Source organism: Misgurnus anguillicaudatus, chromosome 25, assembly GCF_027580225.2.
Source record: "Misgurnus anguillicaudatus chromosome 25, ASM2758022v2, whole genome shotgun sequence".
NCBI lineage: Eukaryota > Metazoa > Chordata > Actinopteri > Cypriniformes > Cobitidae > Misgurnus > Misgurnus anguillicaudatus.
Window position 1 is genome coordinate 33,162,015 of NC_073361.2, and position 23,465 is coordinate 33,185,479.

Consider the following 23,465-nt stretch of genomic DNA (forward strand, 5'->3'; position numbering starts at 1 on the left):
CTCACTGAAACTCTTCCAAGCGAGGTCCTTTTTATTCCTGTCTATAGAAATAAGAACTTGTTTCGTATAGCTCCGGGTGACTGCTTACGGACAATATCAAGCCTTCATGTTGAATGAGTGACTCTGTGCGGAGCTGCCACCACAGCTGCAAGCAGGCTCCTGATTGGTTAATGCGGTGCGAAATTCCGCCAAAGTTCAAATTTTTCAACTCGGGCGTCAGCCGCAAATTCGCGTCAAACACAAAATGCACAAAAAACACCAATCGCGCGTACCGCACCAGACACTCAATTTGCGCCATTCACGCAAACTAAACGCGCAAATGAGGCAGAATCGTGCTTCTGTGCAAACGCCTCATTCACGTTGCGAGACCTCCAGAAGCCCGTCAACGCATCTTCACATTGACTTAACATTGAAATCAGTCGCGCTTCACGCCTCTACCGCGGCTGGTGTAAATGCAGCATTATGTTACTTTTAAGTTACTTTTGCGTAACTTTTTCTTACTCGGCTGAAGCTTGATCTCTTTCAAGCCTTGCAGGAGTTTTTTATGACTGAAAAGTTCTGCATTCAGAAATTGCATATTTCATCACAAAAGTGTCGAGCTCTGGCCTGCCGTCTCAGTTTCCCACACAGGCGTGTACACATAGAGTAAAACGTGTCATGTCAAAATAAGTACCTGCTGCAGACTCGTCTAAAGGGTTTATGATAAAAGAGACGCTCGCGTTTGCCAGATACTCACAATGGGTAATCAGAGTTTACTGTTAAAGGATTAGTCAATTTTCTTCTGAAAAAAATCCAGATAATTTACTCACCACAATGTCATCCAAAATGTTGATGTCTTTCTTTGTTCAGACGAGAAGAAATTATGTTTTTTGAGGAAAACATTCCAGGATTTTTCTAATTTTAATGGACTTTAATGGAACCCAACACTTAACTCAACACTTAACAGTTTTTTTCAACGGAGTTTTAAAGGACTCTAAACGATCCCGAACGAGGCATAAGGGTCTTATCTAGCGAAACGATTATCATTTTTGACAAGGAAAATTAAAAATATGCACTTTTAAACCACAATATCTCGTCTATCTCCGGTCCTGTGACGCACCAGCGCGACCTCACGTAATTGCGTAGTGACGTAGAAAGGTCACATGTTACATATATGAAACGCACATTTGCGGACCATTTTAAACAATAAACTGACACAAAGACATTAATTAGTATCATTCCACATACAACAACGTCTGAACGGTCCTCTTTCTCCTCACTTGTAAACACTGGGGCGGAGTTTCGCATACATCATCCGAGACCTCTTGATGTGATAACGCAATTACGTGAGGTCACGCTGGCGCATCACAGGACCGGAGATAGACGAGCAGTTGTGGTTTAAAAGTTCATATTTTTTATTTTTCTTGTCAAAAATGACAATTTTTTCGTTAGATAAGACCCTTATGCCTATATTGAATCGTTTAGAGTCTGTTAAAACTCCGTTCAAAATAAAATTTAAGTGTGGAGTTAAATGTTAAGTGTTGGGGTCCATTAAAGTCCATTAAAATTAGAAAAATCCTGGAATGTTTTCCTAAAAAACATAATTTCTTCTCGACTAAACGTAGAAAGACATCAACATTTTGGATGACATGGTGGTGAGTAAATTATCTGGATTTTTTTAAGAAAATTGACTAATCCTTTAAGTGAGTGTCTTGCGTGTATTTTGTGAACGTGAGCGTCTCTTTTATCATAAACAGTTTTGATGCATTTGCAGCAGGCACTTGTTTTAACAAAACACGTGATGCACATGGTTCATGATGCAACAAACACAAATTTTGAAATTGCACCCCTCGGATGAGCCACCACTGTTAATTTGTCATGTTCAGTTCAATTTTTCCTGGAACTATTTAAAAATGTGTCTGAGATGTAAAACTTCTGTCACGTTTCCATGGAAACCAGAAATCAGTCTGCTAGGCCGCCTCACTCCAGGTTTAAACACTGAATTCGCACCTCTTTCTTCCTCTTTTGTCTTCACATCTGCCCTCTTCTTTTTCGTCTTGCTAATGACCCCTCGGCTCTTTCCCATTTGTAATTCAATGTAGAGATGCAGAAGTCTGCACCTCTAAATTATCCCACGGTTCAGAGAGAGAGAGAGAGAGAGAGAGAGAGAGAGAGAGAGAGAGAGAGAGAGAGGCACAGTGGCATTTAAGCAAATGTAGCGTGAAGACAATTTGGATTGTTATCTATCAGTTTTTCTCTCTTCCTGTTGCCCTTTACCGTTCCCTTTGCTCTCATCTCTCGTCTCCCTTTCCTCTTGCCTCATCTGTTTGGCCTCTAATAACATCTCTATCTCTATCTCTCTTTCTTTTAGGAGCCGTACCTCCAGGCATTTTGTGACTGTTGCAGCTACAGGCTGGACCCCCAGAATCCCGTCCGCTTTCTCAGTCTGCAGTGTGCCAGCGGAGACACAGAGTCTGTGGTTCTGCCCGTCATTCACAGCTGCGAGTGTACCAGCTGTCAGGGTGGGTAATGCCAGCGGAAACTGTCTGTGGCCAAACCCACGGCTGCGTCCCCGTTTCTATGTCACTACCATGAGATAATGACTCAGAAAGATTGACCCGCTGTTGGCACACGCGGCGGTTTATGAGGAAAAATGTGTTTACAGAACAAAACTCTCTGAAATACATTTACTCAGTTCGCCGTCTGTCCGATGGCCCTTATTATCTGTGTTTCATATTACACCCTCATGCAGTGCCGTTTTAAAGACAAACGGTCTCTAAATACTGATTTGAGTTCAATAGGAGGCAGATTGTAATGAGAGTCATCCTCGTTGTCGTGTATGCTGATGTTAAACCACACCTAATTTCATCAGAGTTGTGCTCTCATTAGCGTTCAGACATTCATCAATCTGACTGATCTTATTAAGTAATTCAATCACCGGGACTTCACTTAGAAGGGCTGCGTTTTTATCGTACATCATTACAGAGCCATTTGATGCAGATTGATATGTACTGCACTGTCATGGGTGTACAATATTGTATATTATCTTACATTTGTACAAAAATCATTTTTAAGTCCTGTGAGTTTTATGCTTGTGCTTCCTAGCGTGTAATTACCAGTGACTGTTCAGTTTTCTGTGTATTTAATGTGCTGTTGCATTTAAGCTAGATTTCCCAAAATTGGCACTGTTTAAAGTCACCATAAAGCAGAAGCAGCGTTGTCTTCTTTTTTACAATGTCATGAAATATATCTGAGTAAAATAGCTTTGGGGAATTTGTCCACCAAGAACCACAACGATTGGATCGTCGGAGGAGGGTCATGTTTCTAATTGCTTATCGCTGTGATCATTTCCCGGGCAGAAACAACCATTCCTCGTAACATTCCTCATTACAGGAAGTGATGAGAGGTCTTTTTAAGGAAGGGAGGAGGTTTATGATAAAGGGCACATGAATAAATTAACTTTAAATGTTAGTAGCTTTGGTTTGAGGGGAAACTTTTAAAGAAGATATGAGTCAAGATTCTTATGAATTTTAAAATACCTAAAAAATGTAAAGCTTGAAAGCACTAAAGCATCAGCCAAATGCATGAATTTAAACTGTAAAAATGTGCCCCCTTTTTTTAGGTGGAGACCTGTCGAGACGTTGAATGGCCACTGATGAATGGACAGAGCGTTTGGATGTGATGTCCTTTTATTCGTCCGGTCTTACTTGTGTAGCTTGTCATTATATGACTGAATCTTTTCTATTTAATATTTCCAAAGCTCTACGAGATTTACATTCTGTACAGCCTTTAAATTATGATTTATTACTTATTATTTCAGTCTTTATTATCTTGTATTTTAATTAAACGCTGTATTACACTAGCTCTCCTGAATTATTAGCCTACCAAAGGCTTTAATCTTTATCATAACAGTTAATAACTTTAATACAGGTTTGTAGCAAATGTGTTATATTAAAAGATACATTACGAGATTTCTATGTGATGTAGGTCACCAAAGATTATTAAGAAAATGTCTGTATGTGCATTTGAGTCAATCTCATGACCAATGTTTGGGGTTAAACATCAAACCTCAAATAAAGAAAACAAACATTTGTTTGCAGTTTTTTGTAAGACTCACCCCTGTGATGTATATTCGTCTGCACACTGTGTGAGTTTGTGTGTGTGAGAGAGATGAGAGGCTGGAAGATCTCACTGTGGGATGCCATGCGCTCCTGACTAAATATGGGAAAAACGCTCCGCGCGCCCCCTTGTGAAGCCCGTGAACCCAGTTTCAATCAGTCACGTAACAGATTTTTAAACAGATACCCTTTTTAAAATCAAAACCCCACGCATTTGTGAATCTCATGCTAATTAGGCTGAGATCTCCGGCGTTTTTTGTATTCATCGGAGCACATCTATATAATTGTCACGGCCACGAGGAAAGCCTTTTGTCCGGGAGCGAGTGACGGTGCAGGGAAACCCCACGTTCGCGACTCGTGCATCCACGGTGACGTATCATGTACAGTGTGACAGCGCGACACCCCTGATGGTGGAAAACAAAGCGCAGACGCGTGCGCTCGAGAAGCTGTCAGATGGAGAAGGAGCGCGTATTGATGCCGGTGCGATGCTCGGGAAGTGTTTAGTTTGCTTTTCGTTCGCGACTCATGATTTCTGACTCTTTCAACGACAGCCCGGGGCGTGACGACATCAAAGATTCGCCTCGTCCACCTGCGAACACAAAACCCAAACGACATCTCTGACTGCGCGATGAAATGAACTAGACTATGCCGTTTATTAACGCCATAAACAAGATATTTTTTGTTAAGTTATTTGTTAAGTACTGTTATTTTTAAAGTGCAAGGAAACGCAAGTTGGGTATATTACTGTACAGTACTGTACGCAATAATCTTTTAAATATAGACGGATGCTGACATTGCGCCTTGCGCGTTCATTGTTGTTTTCCACTGGTCACCATCGTTACGGGAGGAGCGCAAGACCTCTTGAGCGACGCGCGCGCGAGAAAATTATCGCGTATTGCTTTTCCAGAAGTGTCGACTATTCCAGAAAAATGCTTTAATCGGACTGTGGTCGAATTGTGTTGCCTCACCAGAGCGTTACGGTCCACGAGTTCTGCGCCCCACATGTCACGAAGTAAATTAGTCTGTCACTTTACCGGACAGCGGACCGTTTCTGAGGGGTTACAAAACGTAAACAAACCCTCACGCGCGCGTGGAAATTGGAAACCGTTCTTTGGATACCTCTGATGAAGTGCCCCAGAGCTCGCGCGTCGCCTTGTGGAGCCGCGCGTTGTAGGAGCGCGGCTGGAAGGTCAGTTTGAGCTCGTGACTCTCGGCTGGGCTGAGGCGAGCGCGCAAGGATGCCGGTGAGACGCGGACACGTCGCGCCGCAGAATACTTTTCTGGACACGATCATCAGGAAATTCGAGAGTCAAAGTAAGTTGAAATCATGTTTGTACAGTAGATATATATGAGGTTTTGGACTATTTTCTTGGGCGTTACTTGTGAGTACGTGAATATGGTATAAATCAAAGTATGGTGTACGTCCTCATATGGTACCAGCACAGTGCTGTTGTATAGATGAAACAGGTGTACAGTGCCTCTTATGAAACTGATGTGGTACTGAAATAATATTGAGATATTTAGCAGCAGAGTTTTGGCCCTTGTGCGCAGTTTTTGGAAATGCGCATGATTTTATACGTGGTTTGGTATTTGCAATAAATGAAATAGGGTTAGGGTTGCAATGCAGAAATGATATATTTGTATATATAAAATGTTTCTTTTTATTTTTGTATTGATCACACTGTATATAATCCTTTAATTAAGTTGAAAGTGTCTTTACATACTTGGTTACCTGTAAAATTTAGTTTTTCATAATTCGTACAGGATATCATTTAATTGAATGGACATTTATGGCAAAATTATGCACTATGAACTCTCCAGTTATTGTTGACTGTAGTTCACATGTGTCCAATAAAACCAGTAACATACACATTTATATTTACCTGTGTTCATCTGCAGTCCACTTATTTTAAAACTGATGCAGATGAATGAATCAGATTTTGAAACAGAATATATCCATGCATTTAATCAGTCAAGATCATGACTTCCACATCTTCAATTCTCATGAAAACTCTTGAGACACATATAAGCCCTCCAAGCCATCCTTATTGTTTTTCAAGAGACACAGTCTGTCTCAAAATAAATAGTTTTGTTTCCTGGAGACATGAAACAGCTCATGGTGTCTTTGCAAGGGAGAAAATAGTGCTTAGGGTTTACATCAATGAGTAACAGTACCTGTAAAATACCTGCAATAGTGGTCCTTCTTCCCTAAAACCTTTAAGACTTGTTTTATATTCACATTTCAGTATTGTAGTTGACCCATTCCCAAAAACATTTAGACTACTTTTTATGAATTCTGCCTTCGGTATGAGTAATGTTGGGGTATAATATGTTGATCCATAATTTATTGCTGATGTATTAATATTACATAGTGGTTTATTATTCATAGATGATAGATACCTTAACAAAATTAAAAAAGATATTTTATGAAAGAGAGTTTTCAGGATATAGAACATCAATTTGAGATCAGACATTTAATTCTCATGATCTTACACATATTGAACAAGTAAAATTTTTTATTAAGATATCAATAATTGACACTTGAAAAAGTATTCTGAATGGAGCTCTAAATCTAGCCAAATGTATATTATTTAGTCAGACGCTAAACAAATCAATATTTTCTCTTTGCATCTTAACCTTAACAGTACCCTTCATCTTGAAGATGGCGCATCTCTCCCTTAGGCGTGCTTAATAATTTATTACAATCCATCAAAACCTAATGAAAGTGCTTATGAAGGGCAAGTATCGGTCAAAAGTCAGATTGCATTGACATTTATAAAGAGCGTCTAGTGTGAGTTATTATTATCATTCACTGTGTCTCTCCAGGCTGATAGAAATGTTTTATTTTCAACTTTGCATTCACAGAAGATACATTCAGAAAGAACACAGCGTGCTTCTATTGTGAGCAAACACCATCATGAAAGCCAAATATTAAACACTGAGCATTTGTTTTTCTTCAGTTCTCTGTGGAGAATGTTAGATGAGAAGAGTAACCCCTAATAAAGGAAGTTAAAATAACTCTGTACAAACTCTGTTAGCAGGTTAGATTGTACTTTTTGACCTGATATCTCGGTCTGGTTGAACCCAATCCAATTTAAAACAAACATAGAGCTGTGAGATGAGGTGAGAAGCAGCAAACACAAGCATCACTGAAGACGCTTGAGATTTATTTCTCTGGAGAACCGTCTTACTTTGTTTGACCAAGTGTCTGTCGGTCTCTGTCAATCTTTCTTATCTATCTCACTCCAAATAAAGCTTCTGTAAAAGTTTTGATGCACTTTAGGTTCTGCAAACAGCCATCTTATCAGCACAATTTCTTTCACACAGCTATATGGTTCTTTAAATATTAAAAGAGTTCCTTGTGTTACATCTATCCTCTTTTTATTTTTTATACTCGTTAATGTTTCACTCTAACACAACTACAAAATCATCAAAAGAGGTGCAAAGCTTTATTTTTATTGCACTGAATTGTGCTCAGTTATAAGTTGAAGTATTTCTAGTTTTTTATGTAAAGTCTTGTTTTTCCATTACCATCACGTGACATCGCTGTTAAGTCATCATGATGGTTGACTTCTGACAGTATTTCGGGATGCACTGTCTGTGGTTACTATGATGACAGAGTCTCTCTCTGGGTGTTGGTGTGTAACGAAGAGCGAGTGACATCACAGTCTTATCGCTGCACTGTCAGAGGAGTTTGGTGTGATTAAATTTCACTGTGTTACAGATGTCTGTCCCTGCTCTTTTTTCTTTTCTCTATTTTTTAATATACACCTAATGAAACACCTACAGTGGGCTCAGGGACCGGACAATATGAAGGTTTATACAGTGCATCTGTAGTAATGTACCAACCAGAGTGATGCTGTACTTGATACCGCAGTAGATGTTGAATATTTTTGCAGCAATTATTAAACACATGAAGTGGAGTTTATTGGTTTAATGGTTTTTACATGAATGACATCACATTAATATTCACCTGATGTGGGTCATTCTACAAAAAAGGTGGAAATGCTTGTCCCTTGCTTTTGCAGGCCTCTTAATAATTTAATTTGACCCAATAATCCTATAATGATATATATTTATACATATAAATATAGACTATCCTTAAAATGATGAGAGAGTTTATTTATTTAATTTTCTTTTTTTTCTTTTTTTAAACTTTTTTTTAAATGTCTGGTCCTGAAAATTGCCCTGTCCCTTTGATCATACATGGAAGTTGAACTGTGTACTTATTATTTAAAACCATGTTTTTTGTAAAACAAATCAAATTTACATTTACAACACTGAAATGGTAAAAATAAACTATTAATATGAATAATATCTTTTATTAAGCACTTTTAAGCACTTTTATTTTGAAACAATGCATCAGATCTTTGAAGTTTTTCATGGGTCAAGAAGTCAGTGAAAGAAGTGCAGTGGAGGAAGACAAAAGGTTTGTGAGATGTCTTACCTTATTTGTCTAAAATATCATGATATATCTAAGAATTTTGAGATAAGATTTTTTGGATATCATTAGTGTTACTCTTTTTATAGCTGGGAGTGTTAAGATCTTTACATAAAAATACATTATACTGAATAAGTATGTGATTGGTACATCTCTGATGAAATAGTACATGGCTAATGGCAGCCATTTTTTTTTAAATATTAGTTTTTTTCTGTAAATTGTCATTGGTCTTATCATCATTGGTGTTATCGTCATTAGTGTTACTTCTCTAATGAGTACTTCCTTAGCACTATACCTTTAACTGACCATCATAAAAGCATAAAAACAAAACAAGATGGAAAATTTTATGAAAGTTAATAATATTCATATTAATTATCTATTATTATATTCTAATTGTGTCATTGGTGTTACATTGAGTCATTGGTGTTACATTGAGTCATTGGTGTTACATTGTGTGTTAAACCAAGTTTTGGTGTTATGAATGTATTTTCTTGTAGTTTCTAGTAATATTTTGTTGTTGATATGGGATGTAAGACATTGTTGATATTTCAGTCTTTGCATCAAAGCCTTTTTGGTTGAATATTTTTGTTTTTGTTGGTTTTACAGAAATAAGTCAAACTGAGAATCAAATAATTTCATACAATGCTGGGTAAAGATGAAGAATTTAATTAAACAAATATTAATAATCAATTATTTTTCTTGCTCTTATCATTCCTCTACTCAAACTTTAACTAAATAGACAAGCTGTAATGAGAAAAAATATTTAGTTTCAACAGTAATGTTGTTTAAATCACAGCTAACACCAATGACAAATAAATGACTCATGGATTCTTTATTAAAAAGTTAAAAATAGATTAAGCTCCCTGTTTTGCAGATTCATAGATTTGACAAGTTATTGCTATTAAAGACGTTTTGGGTATGTTGAAAGAAGTTCATTTAAGCAGATTTCCATCACCTGAATTCCACCTTTTCTGTAGAATGAGCCATGTGCAGTCACATGTGTGCATATATTGGCTTTTATAAATGGTGCATGAATTCATGCTTAATAAAACATTTTCAGAGTCTTAATTAACTAAAACGTATACGAGTCGTTTATTTTTCAGTTACGTTTTATGTAGTCTCGCGTAGCCAGACCTTCATACTGAAGGTCTGGTGTTTTTCGCTGCTTTTTCTGGACAAAGCCCACCCACAAGCTGTTTGACCGACATGTCAAACAACCAATCACAGTTTGTTTCGTCTAGCGTCACGTTTCGGACTCCTCACAATAACGAGCCGGCTGGCAACAAGTCAGTTATTGAAATAACCAGCCGCAATCGAATAGCATCTAAATAAACAACATTACTCACCAAAGAACAACGTTGTGCACTTCATCAACAGCCACACCAATGAGACGCTCCCGTTAAATGTCTGTTTGAAGCATATCTCTCCACTTTTTAGCACATACAAGCAATTCAGGAGAACCAAACTTTTTGACTCCACTAACTGCCTCAAGCAAAACTCTTGGACGTCTTTTAGAGAGTCTATGCTGCGAACTTTGCATATTTTTGAGAATCCAATGTTTAGCTGATCATGATAACTGCTCATTATTATCCACGTGGACATGACTGATTCTCTGCATCAATGGAACGCCAGAGCTTTGTTTTCCAGGGACTGAAACTAATCGCGACACTCGCGTCTCCTGGAAATCTGGTTTATTTCAACCAATCAAAAGACGACTTTAGACATTCTCACAGGGTTTCCAGAAAAGTGTACGAAAAACATCAGACGTTCAGCCAACAGTTTGTGGGCGTGGCGTCTGAGGCTGAGACTACGTTTTATGTAATGTGAAGCAGTTTTTGCACTGATGCTAATCTTAGAATTCATTTGTCATACCTGTAGCAGCATATATATATATGAAGAGTTTGGTTCCAAAACGCAATAAATCCATTTTGACAAATTTTGGTAAAAACGTGTTTTCTATACCAAGAAAGTGACAAGATGAAAACAACTATTTTCTGTTACAAACTTTCACATAGCATCTTTAGGTTATAAAAACATAAAAAATTCAAATCCATAAGTTGATTTTCAAAGATTTATTATAAAAACGGATAATTTTTTCCACAAAATGCAATAAATCCATGACAAGTTTTTATTCAAAATGCTAGAAATCTATGTAATCAATAGCCTATATAAATGTGCATTCATCTTTGCCATGTTATATTCATTTAGTTGACTAGTTGTACACACTAATTAAAAATATAAACATTAATGTCATTAATCAAAACACTTACTTTGTCATATTAAGATCACTGTCATTGCGGTTACTTGACGTCTTCGCTTAACGTCTTTCACAGCGATCAGCTGTAAAATGTTTTTAGTCCTGCTCGATTTTCGTTGACTTTGAGTAAAATAATGGAAAGTTTTTCATAAGATCCTCTGCGGTCAATGTGTTAGCATGAGAAGCTTGATGCTGTCGGGAGAACAAGCACCCGTCTCCCGAGTGCCTCTCAGGGAAAATATTAGATGCTGATGGCTTACGTTTCTTTCCCATCACAGAAAACCATCACAGGTTTAGCGATGCAATTAAAGTATTATTTTGTTTTGTTTGTTGATCACGAAGTACAAAGTAGATGAGGAAAACTAGGACTCCGTGGACTCAGCGCGTCCGCCATTGTTTGTTTACATTGCGTGACTGGTGGGCTGTAATATCAGAAATGGATTTATTGCGTTCTGTAAAAAAGGGGGAGTGGCGTTTATCGCATTTTGGGAAAAAAGGGCGAAAAGATGACAGAATAACACGGCGGCTATTGGATTTTTCGTAAAATTAAGAATTTACTTTTAACTACTGAACTGATATAATGCTGATTTTGGCAGTAACTCATTTTTTTCAAAAATGGCGTTTATCGCGTTTTGGAACCAAACTCTTCATATATATATATATATATATATATATATATATATATATATATATATATATATATATACTGTATATAATGTGTGTGTGTGTGCATTTGCCTTGTTTTTGCTTATGTATATGCATACACACATATGGCGTTGTGCTGTTGTGTGTGTGTGTGTGTCTTCTGTACTAATTTAAATGTTTTCCCAAGTGCCTTTCTGCAAGACAAGCTGTCAGGAGTAGAAATAAACCAACACCTAAATAAAACCTACACACACGCGCGCGCGCGCACACACACACACACACACACACACACACACACACACACACACACACACACACACACACACACACACACACACACACACACACACACACACACACACAAAATTAACTGGTCTCTCTCTCTCTCTCTCTCTCTCTCTCTCTCTCTCACTCTCTCTCTCTCTCTCTCTCTCTCTCTCTCTCTCTCTCTCTCTCTCTCTCACTCTCTCTCTCTCTCTCTCCTCATTAAATTGCACAAAGAGGATTTGCAACTTCCCTTTGCAATTTTCTTTCAGGTGTTCGTCTCTGTTAAAGGCATTGTTCTGTTTTCTCTGGAGGTTTGTTCTTTCTCAGATAAAAGACGAGTTCACTTTCTTCTATTCAAATCATCTCGTGTCTCTTTGATTCTTTGCAATTTCCGATCTGCCGTGTGTGAGAAAAGCTTTATAATCACTGATGAGATTGGATGATTTGATTTGCGAAACGACAAAGAGGAGAACGAGTAAAATATGATTTATGCTGAATATTTGAAAGATACATTCAAAGGCACAGTACTTCCCAAAACTGAAGCAATAATTCAATATTTACTCATCCTCATGTTGTTGTTTTCAGGAAACATTAAAGCAGTGGTTCTCAAACTGGGAGCCCTGAGATTGTGCCCAGTGTTATGACATTTTATAAAATACATTAATTCTGTATAATTAAACTTTCATCATAAACCTTTTCGACATGTGTGCCGCAGGCACGTGTTTTGAAATGACGCATGATGCACATGGTTCACATGACACAACAAACTCATATTTTGACGTGACGCGCAACACACATGACACTCCAAACACATATTTTGAATTGCGCCCCTCGGAAGAAAAGTCACCAGACGTCACTGGTGTTGGATCTTTCTTTACTTGCACAAATATACACTTGACTGTTAAACATCTTAACCTGTCTTTACTGATGTATTTTTAATATACCTGTTCACCCCGCGCAACACTAATCTGTTTTGTAATGGTGTCTCTTCCATTTCTGTGCTAATGATGCAGATTCTTTGAAGTTCTGCCTTCTGTTAGTTCGTGGAAAGACCCAGACAGCTGATACAGTAGATCATCCATAGTCTCAGATGTCACATCCACAGATCACTGACTGAACATCTGATGCTTAAAACACTTCTGGAGTTCTTATTTCCGTTAGTTATTTAACTTGAATCAAAGCTGAATTGTGATTGGTTGCTTTACATGTCCGTCAGACTGAGTCTTGGGCGGTTCTTGGCCAATAAATGCTGCTGTGGAGTCCAGACCTCCTGCCTTCAGTTGTGTGAGATGAGAGCAAACCTCTAATGGCAATTTGTCATCAGTAGCGTTTCCATGACGGAGATTAGAAAATTAGATTTGTGAGCAAGTTAAAGCCCAGCCAACATCACAGTTCAGCTTCAAAATGAGCTTCTGCTTGTGCTCACAGTAAAATATAACAGTGTTATGTTGTAATACGACAGGAGAGAGCAGGTGTCATAGTGTTTATATTTACAGTAAATAAAGAATTGAAATGCATCGTGGCGTTTCTGTTATTATATGCTGTGTTAGCTGTAGGAATCAATTATACTTTATCTTCTAGCAGACAACAATGCATTTATTATATTAGTGATAAGTTTATTTAACATTGAAGTTTTTCTCTGTCGCTTTGGTACATTTCTCGAATCATCCTCGACATTTGCAAATCAGTAAGTGCATTTCTCAAAACAATTTGTACAAATAGCAAAACACCATGATAACCTGCCAAAGCCAGTTTCTTGCTCACAGTTTTTCCCAGTCGCTTGGTACATTTTTCAGATCAGAATTAAAATTTTCAAAACTGCTTCTCAAACAATTTTCACATCATTGTGTCACTTGTGCACATCAAAAAAGCAGTTTCTCATTTCTTTGAACAAGTTGCAAATGCTTTGGTACATCCATGCTAATGATTATGTACAATTCTCTTACAATTACTTATGTCATGTTGATCAAAATGTACTATAATGGGTCTCTGTGCAATAGTCTCACCACAACATTTAGGCATTAGATCAAATCATTACATGCAAAAGGGTTGAACAAGTTGTCATAATACAGGTTTTGGTCAAACATATTTCTATACATTTTCTATAATTTTTTTTCTAAATCTGTCCTGAATTGGTCCCAGGTGAATCTTGACTTTCTCTAACAGACAGAAACGTCCCAAGCAAGCAAAAACTGAGATGTTGAAATGACCCAATATAGTCCGGCTATGAGTAACTCTTAATAACCTTGAATTTGGTTACATGCCATGTTTGCTAAAATAACTTGAAGATGTATGATATTCCAACATGTAAGCAAAGTCAACAGGTGTTCAAGGTGTTTGCTTTTGAGTTTATCTCTCAAAAGTAAATATCTGTCCATGAACATGTCAGTGCCGTCAGTATGACAAGTCTTTGTGTCATTGTGTACGGATAAGACAGTCAAATTGTTTAGTCATGTTGTCAATATAAGAGTTTACTCTGGAGGGATGTTCTGATGGAAACTATGGCTGAAGTTTTCATGACAATTATTGTAAATTGTAGGTTACACGTTAGTATAAGTTATGCGGGAGTTTGATTGCAAGAGATTGGACAAAATTTACATTTACGCTTTTACTGTTTAATTGTTGACAGATCATGTCATTGCGATTACAGAAAGGAAAAAACAGCACAAAGAAAAAGAACTAAAGTAGAAATGTGAACATAGGACAATATCTTTAGGGCAGACGCGTCTAAACATATACCAAAAAAAGACGATGCATATACTTTTAAAACATGTAAAAGAAATGAAAGCAAACACCTTGAACACCTGTTGACTTTGCTTACATGTTGGAATATCATACATCTTCAAGTTATTTTGGCAAATATGGCATGTAACCAAATTCAAGGTTATTTAGGGTAGAAACGGGTTACTCATAGTTGGACTAAATTGGGTCTATATCCCGTCATTTCAACATCTCAGTTTTTGCTTGTTTGGGACGTTTCTGTCTGTTAGAGAAAGTCAAGATTCATCTGGGACCAATTACCAATTCAGGACAGATTTAGAAAAAAAATGTATAGAAATATGTTTGACCAAACCTTGTATTTTGACAACATGTTTAACTCTTTTGAATGTAAAGACTTATACTATGAACTAATGCCTAAATGTTGTGTGGAGTGAGAACATTCAACAGAGACCCATTATAATACATTTTGATCAACATAAGGCATTGATAATGTAGGAAAAGCAGAGAATTGTACATAATCATTTGCATGGATGTACCAAAGTATTTGCAACTTGTTCAAAGAAATAAGAAACTGTTTTTTGATGTGCACAAGTGACACAATGATGTGAGAATTGAACAAGCAGTTTTGAGAATTACAAGTCTGATCTGAGAAATGTACTAAAGCGACTGAGAAAAACTGTAAAGTGAGTCTTGTAAAACACGTGGCATTTTCTATTGTAGCTGTGAATCCCATCTGTAACACTCCATCAAAATATCAAAAGTCACGTAAATGTTAAAAGCTTTCAAAGAGAGCAAAGTGCCCTCATATCCAGCACTAGATGAAGCATTTCTGTGATCAAACATCATCTCTGTATTCAACATTTAAACTTTCACCTTTACAGGAGATCTCTCCGCCGACCCGTAAAACGTCTGTCATTTACTCAAGACTCAAGCGTGTTTTAAAAACGCCATAGCATCCATCAGGTTAAAGCAGTGTTAAGATAAATGCAGGTGACTCAACTTCTGCTGGTGGAGATTTATTTTTCACAACTGTCAATAATATTCCTCTCAGCTTTCTGTTAAAGATGCTGGGATTTCTTACTTTCACAACTACATTTTAGTCAAATCAAATTATTCATGTGGCCATTTGTCTCAATTATTGTGAATCACAGATACATAGATAGCACAGTAAAATGTGTTGTCTAAAAATTCTGCTTTACTGTGGTATCTAGGGTGTTTGCTCAGATATTCAATTAAATTTTATTTATATAGAGCGTTTCAGAATTGTTTAATTGTTTCAAAGCAGCTTTACATTAATAAAAGCAGGAGAAAACACAGAAAAATCAGGGCGTACTATCAAGCGGAGTTAGTTCTAAGTTAAGCCAATGTCAGCTGACTCCCTAGGGGATGAAAAAACTCAAAGAAGAAAAAAACCCAATTTTTTAGGGGGAAAAAGTCCTTAAGAGAGAGCTGATTCTATAAAGCAGGGGTGTCAAACATACGGCCCGCGGGCCGCATACCGCCCACAAAGGTGTCCAATCCGGCCCGCATGATGATTTATTAAATATGAAATACATATTTTAAAAACCCTTTCAGGCGGGTGTCTAGTTCATTTTTAATATGAGAGACTTGCGGAAAGCAGCAAAACGCGGAACATAGACTAAACACAGTGCCCAAAAATCTTGCTGTAGTATTGTTACTGCTCCGCTAAAGATCCACTTATTCCGGTGATCCACTTCGTGTTTTCCCGACCGCTCCGCAGCATCTCTGTGTCCACTCTCTGCCTGAGCGAAGACGACAGTTTCCGAAGTTCGTTGCATTAACAGGTAGATTAATTACATTAAATCAGTTGTTAAACAACAGAATTAGTAATTTGGAAGTTTGTTTATGTATTTCTTCCGGTAATGATTTGCTGTCGGTGGGTCCGTGTGCGTTTTGATGGTTTGTTTTTTCGTTTGAACCAAAAAAACGAAATAACGAGAAACCACATGTTTTTCGTTTGTCGTTTCAAACAAAAAAAACAAAAACCGGTAAAAAGAGAGCCGCCCCTCCGCCCCCGGCCTCCGAATCCAAAAACGAAAAACGACCAAACCAAATTCAAACAACAGTCCGATTTTGGTTTTTGGAAGTTCCTTTTTTCATTTCTCCGTTTGAGGATCTGCATTGGAGGAGGGACAGGTTGGTCACGTGACCCGGAAGTTATATTAAATACAGCCTATCAAAATAATAGCCAAGGTTTTAATTAGAACGGTCATAATGCAGCATTAACGTTACACCAGAGTAACGTTAGAAGAAAAAAAAATCTATAAATAAATAGGCTTATATAAACCTGGACCGAAAGAAATATGTTAGCAACAGTTTATTACAGTGATTTAATATCGTGCCTATCCACGTACACATCGTCACGTTTAATGAGCGCATTGTTTGGTTCAATACAGTACTAAGAACTTATTGTGTGTGCAGAGTTGTTACTGTTAGCGCTATATTATGTAATTAAATTAATATTTAATGTTGTTTCTACCGTATGGACCAAACTGTTACCCCTTTCTACCAGCAGGTGGCAGTATTTAAACGACTGACTGTATTGTGCCTTTGGTAACTGTTTTAAATCAAGTTTACTGATACAGATGTATTTATTGATGTTCATTTCATTTTTTATATTATTTGCAACCTAGTTATCATCATCGTCTGCATGCCCTTCTGTTTTAACCTGATTCTAACACTATCATCTCCCTGCTGAAAAAAAAACTCAGACCAGCATAATTCCCGTGCTGGTGTGTTGCTGGTTTGGCTGGTGGTCTCCAGCTAACATCAGAAATGTCCTAATGTAGGCCATTTAGTCAAAACAATGATTTACCAGTGTACTATATACTGTGTGAATCTTTCTTTTCTGTGCACATTCCGGTGTGTGTGGCATGCAGCACTCCCATTGTGTCACGCAAGTGTAGATAATCCATACAAGTTTTAAACATTTATTCATCATATATAGCACAGACATGCTTTCAAAGACATTGCATGTGCAATCTATGGTTGCAGAACATCCACAGCTAAGCCCCAAAGTTAGAACATTTTACAAGGTCCTAAAAAGAAAGTCCAAAAACATAATTGCATTACTAAAAACAAGCTGTCCATGCCGAGTAAAGCAGCAATAATTGCAACAAAACGTTTCCAGTAACTTTTGAGCAATCCTGCTTATTGGCTTGGATGAATATTTGCCCATTGCTCTGTACAGAACAGCACCAATATTGGCGGGTTTCCTCACATGAGCTGCTTGCTTCCTCATCCTACCCCAACATTTCAATAATTTTAAGGTCAGAACTTTTGACTTGGTATTTCCAAAACATTCACTTTATTCTTCTTTAAAGTAGGAGGGTAGATGTATTTTGTCACAATGTAACAGGTTATATAATATAAATTATTAATTGAGTTTGTAACTTGCTTTTGCTATAGCAGACAATATACATTAATATAGAAGCAATTATAATAAACAGAAATAAATTATAATCAGTGGAGGAGTGCTAAGGATGAACTAGAGTTTACCAGTCCGATAACTTGGGGGGGGGGGGGCTGCTCTACAGTCTGGCAGCAGAAACTTTTATTGTTTCCAGAAGGCAGCAGGGTGAACAGGTTGTGGCAGGTACTGTCCTTTAGTATCCTTTGGGGTCTGCGTAAAATTAACCATGGTTTAACTAGAAGTAAAACAGTAGTGAAAAAAGTAGTAAAAAAACAGTTAAATCATAGTTAGTGTAGTAAACTCATGGTTTTGATTATAGTAATCAATACACCAAAAAAATAAACATATGGTTGATTTTTGTAAGGCACCGCACCCCACAACATCACTGATGCTCGGGAGATGGGTACCAATGATCTTCTGAGCAGTTTTAATTTCCCTGAGTAGAGTAGGAGGGGTGAGAATATGGGGGGGGGGTGGTGTTGTAAAGACAATGATGTGAAATTGAAAACGGGGGTGTATCATCACCAACCTCTTCTGCATGGTTTGCTGTCTTCTCTGGTCCTGTAGACCAGTGGTTCTCAATGTTATTCCTGGATCCCACTGCTCTGCACATTTTGTATGTCTCCCTTATTTAACAGACATGATTCAAATCATAAACTCATTAGCAGAGATCTCCATGAACTGTATATAGAAGCAATTATACTAAACAGAATTATAAGCCTTAGGACTTCACGGTAAATGTTCTGCAACCATATATTGCACATGCAATGTCTTTGAAAGCATGTCTGTGCTATGTTGAATAAATGTTTAAGACCTTTATGGCTTATCTTCACTTGTGTGACACAATGGGAGTGTTGTATGTTATACACACTGGAATGTGTATAGAGAAGAAAGATTCACACAGTATATAGCACACTGGTAAATCATTGTTTTGACTAAATGGCCTACATTAGGACATCTCCGATTTCAACATACCAGCATGGAGATGATAGCAGTGTCAGAATCAGGTCAAAACAGAAGGGCATGTAGACGATGATGATAACTAGGTTGCAAATAAAATAAAAAATGAAATGAACATCAATAAATACATCTGTATCAGTAATCTTGAATTAAAACAGTCGCCAAAGGCACAACACAGTCAGTCGTCCAAACACCGCCACCCGCTGGCAGAAAGGGGCAACAGCCCGGTCCACACGGTGGAAACAACATTAAATATTAATTTAATTACATAATATTGCGCTAACAGTAACAACTCTGCACACACAATAAGTTCTTAGTCCTGTATTGAACCAAACAATGCGCTCATTAAACGCGACGATGTGCACGTGGATAGGCACGATACTAAATCACTGTAATAAACTGTTGCCAACATATTTCCCTCGGTCCAGGTTTATATAAGCCTATTTATTTATTGATTTTTTTTCTTCTAACGTTACTCTGGTGTAACGTTAGTGCTGCATTATGACCGTTCTAATTAAAACCTTGGCTATTATTTTGATAGGCTGTATTTAATATAACTTCCGGGTCACGTGACCAACCTGTCTTTCTTTTAATGTAGATCTTCAAACGGAGAAATGAAAAAAGGAATTTCCAAAAACCAAAATCGGACTGTTATTTGAATTTGGTTTAGTCGTTTTTCGTTTTTGGATTCAGAAACAAAAAACGGAAGAACGGCTCTTTTTTACCGGTTTTTGTTTTTTTTGTTTGAAACAACAAACGAAAAACATGTGGTTTCTCGTTATTTCGTTTTTTGGTTTAAACGAAAAAACAAACTATCAAAACGTACACGGACCTCGGTGTTTTAAAAGTGCTAACAAGTGCTAGCAAGCAAACAACAACAAAATAGCCACATTCTTATTAACGTTACAATACATGTCTAATCGATTTAATGTTCCCGATCAGATCTAAGTTAAGATAAACACTAAATTTGCTGTTGTTGGCACACTTTGTAGACAAAAAATACAAAAAAAAAACAATGCCTTCACAAAATAACGACAGAGAACGGAAAGAGAGGCTGCTAAAGGCAGTTCAACGTTGCAAACATGGATTCAAAGCTCCATCAAGCCAGCAGGTAAATCATATTGAATATTTAGCAGATTGTCACACTTTAATTCTTGTTATTATATTTCACATTATAATCACATGCTAGTAATATAACACATCATAATATTTTATTAAAACCATAATAATAGTACCAACCCCCTGCCCTTTTTGGTTTGGGCCACTGCCCCATCTAGCATTTTCATTTTCTAAATGACTGTTCTCATTACAAATATATTCCAAAGAAAATTTAATGATTTATAAATAATTTTGGCATTAAGGAATAATGCAAAAGAAGTTAAATTAAGGCTTTTCAACCTAAGGCCAGTGGATTTTGTACAGATGTAAATTTGTGTGTATAATATGTACAGTATGAGTGTGACCTTATGAAATGTAGTTTTCACAGAGCTGTGTGTTTTTTCTAGTTTTCTTGCTGAACAAACGTATTAATTGGTTTGTTTAGTTAATATTAACACAATTATCAGCACACTAAAGTTTAAAAAAAATATCCTGCCCTCACATCATGGCGTTATTTACCATCCGGCCCTCAGCCTAAAATGAGTTTGACACCCCTGCTATAAAGGATATATATATATTTTTAAATGTTTTAATTCCCATCAAATTTTATAATATATTCTGTCATGCATTGCCGAACAGAATTGTGGATCCTTCGGCGTCACGTCGCCGGCGTTGCTTGCGGCTGAAGTTGAACATTTCTCAACTTTTTAAGCGCCAGCGCAGGCGTCAGCCAAACAGATCGCCTTATGCAAATATCCTAGTGCAGAGCCAGCCAATTAGGTTTATGCATAAGCGTAGAACAGATGAGCATGTGTTGCGGTCACTGTGATTGGCTGTTGGTCATGTCAATCGTTACCGCTAATGCCCTGTGTGAATGTACCATTAGTGTCAGTGAGCGGGACTAATCAACATTATTTACATCAGTGGAGTTGAGTTTTTTATGAATGCTTTGAACCATTAAAGTTTTTTCATTTCATCATCAGATCAGAAATTAATTTGTTCAACCTCCACATCATCAAGTCATTGTGCACAACAGAAATGCAAATTCTCATTGTTTTGGACAAATTGCAAATGCTTTAGTAAAATCATGCGGATGATTATGTACAATTGTCTGCTGTTTGCTACATTTTGAATTGTATATGTCATTTTGATCAATTATTATTACACACCCAGCTGATAATATTTTCCACAGATATAAAAAAAAATTACTTTCTAAATATGAATTTCAGCTTGTTCCTTACCATGTTGACTAGCTTTTTCTTAACATGTTCAATACTTTTTTCTTGTGTCATTCAACTTTATTGCACGTAACTTTACTAATGGACTTTATTGTTGTGAATTATTTATATATGTGAATTTCTTGAGTTAATACTGATGTCTGGTAAAAATTTCATGTGAATAACCTCATTGAAAATATATGTACTTATAAAAATGTTCAATACTTATTTCCCTTACTGTCATCGTGTACACTTTTGACAACAAAGCTGAACATTTTGACTGTGTTGTTCATTCACTGACATAAACATGTACTTTTGAAAGATGAAATAGGTATTTTGAACAAGTTACAGGCTTTTGCAGGACATCTATGATGTTGGGCATGTATGAATTTTTAGCAAACTTTTAAGAATGATTTGAGAAATGCTCCAAAGCGATTGAGAAAAACTGTAAGATCTATTTTAGAATATTTATTAAAGTGTTTTTGTTTTTTGCAATAATGCCATTATAATCTCTTATTCCACATCTGTATGTTTGAAATTAAAAGAGAATAAGTTATAGATATTGGCAGGTGCCATTGTAATACTATAATGTCCTTAAAAGTGGCTTGAAAATGCCAGATCCATTGTTTGTGTATACAGTAAGGTAGTCAAAGTATCACGATTTCATATTGTAATAACATCACTGTCTAAATGATAATGCCATGAACCTTGAAATGAGTTTAAAGCAAGCACTTCTATTGTATAACTTGATCAATATTTGACAAACTGTCAATTTTCCAGCTTTGTGCTTAGGTGATCCTCCATATTATTGTCATTTATTGCCATAAGCAGAGAGTAGATTTATGAGTCGGTGTGAATTTCATTTACAGTCTAGAATGCTTTTAACAGATGACTAGTTGAGGCACAGATGCTGTTTTTGATGGAAATGGGAGTCGTAACGTCCTCTCAGGAGATGCTTGCGGTTCAGCATTAGATGGATGTGATGCGTTTGTAATGCAGATCGACTGCACGCCCGCAGGAAACAGAAAACGACATTATTGTGTGGTAATGGAAAGATGCAAGAGAAATTTGTTAGCGTTATGTATTTTCCAGTAATGTTGGGGCTAATAGTTCATTTCAAATGGCTCTCTGTATTGTCTACTGGATATATTGAGATGTATTGAGTGAATCAGCATCTAGAGTTTACATGTAATGCATATCTGCAGGGGAACAGAGACGACAAAGTTAATGATTTTTTATATGTGTCTGATTTTCTAGAGGTTATTTCGAGTTTATTTCTCTTTATTTCACACTTATATTTATATTATACATGTTTATAAGGTTTAATGGTTCAATGTTTCATATCTGATCTGAGTAGTCTAGTTTTAAGACCAAAAATATCAAATTGAAGTGGTTTTGTGCGTAACATTGGCAGATTTTTTTGCTTGTTTTATGCACAAAATCACTTACATTTGATATTTTGTTCTAAAAACTAGACTTATTTTCTTGGGTCATTTTGCTCATCAAGAAAAAGCATCTTAATTTAAGAATTTTTAGATATTTTTACTGAAAACAAGACAAAATACTAAGAACATTTTTCTTGAAAATCATTTTTTGCAGTGTGTTACTGCACTGCAAAAATGACTTTCTTACTTGGTATTTTTATCTTGTTTTAAGTCAAAATGCCTTTTCTCGATGAGCAAAATAACCTAAGAAAATAAGTCTAGTTTTTAGACCAAAAAAATATCAAATTTAGGGGAATTTCTGCTTAAAACCAGCAAAATAAAATCTGCCAATGGGGTAAGAAAATATTTTTTTAATTAATTGTTTACAAAAAAAGTTATGATTTTTTTCTAACCGTATTGGCAGATTATTATTGTTAGTATTATTATTATTACTACTACTACTTCTACTACTACTACTACTATGATTATTACTATTATTTGCTTGTTTTATGCACAAAATCACTTAAATTAGATTTTTTCTTTTTGGTCATCAAGAAAATGCATCTTATCTTGATTTAAGAATGTTTAGATATTTACTAAAAATGAGACAAAAATACTACATAAAAAAATTCATTTTGTGCAGTGTGTAAAGCTAGAAGTATAGTTCAGTTTTTACACATACGTGAGAATTCGTGTACATACGTTATCAGGATATTTTTTACGAACTTTTTTATGTGTAGGTCGCGCATGTAAGAGTAGTACGTAGCCCAGGAGATGCATTGCATTTTGTCGCAATAGAGATGCGTTGAACATTTGTGTACACGTACAAGTTGAACAAAAAATGCTTTGCGATTCTGTATATTCAACCGTGAACATTCAAAACAAACTACTCTGGGCTTTAGAGA

The 23,465-nt window shown here is 36.6% G+C and overlaps 2 protein-coding genes across 3 annotated transcripts in view; both read left to right on the plus strand.

Moving 5' to 3' along the window:
* Window positions 1–4,071, plus strand: part of sspo (SCO-spondin) — a 91,038-nt gene extending 86,967 nt beyond the window's left edge. For both annotated transcript variants that reach the window (XM_073864044.1, XM_073864045.1), the window contains exons 109-110: window positions 2,351–2,501; window positions 3,602–4,071. In XM_073864044.1, coding sequence (XP_073720145.1) covers window positions 2,351–2,501; window positions 3,602–3,624 — 174 coding nt within the window. In that variant the 3' untranslated portion in view covers window positions 3,625–4,071. The remainder of the gene's footprint in view (window positions 1–2,350; window positions 2,502–3,601) is intronic.
* A 472-nt stretch (window positions 4,072–4,543) lies between these two features.
* Window positions 4,544–23,465, plus strand: part of kcnh2b (potassium voltage-gated channel, subfamily H (eag-related), member 2b) — a 187,717-nt gene continuing 168,795 nt past the window's right edge. The window contains exon 1 of the mRNA XM_055183131.2: window positions 4,544–5,411. Within this exon, the coding sequence (XP_055039106.2) occupies window positions 5,336–5,411 (76 nt within the window). The 5' untranslated portion in view covers window positions 4,544–5,335. The remainder of the gene's footprint in view (window positions 5,412–23,465) is intronic.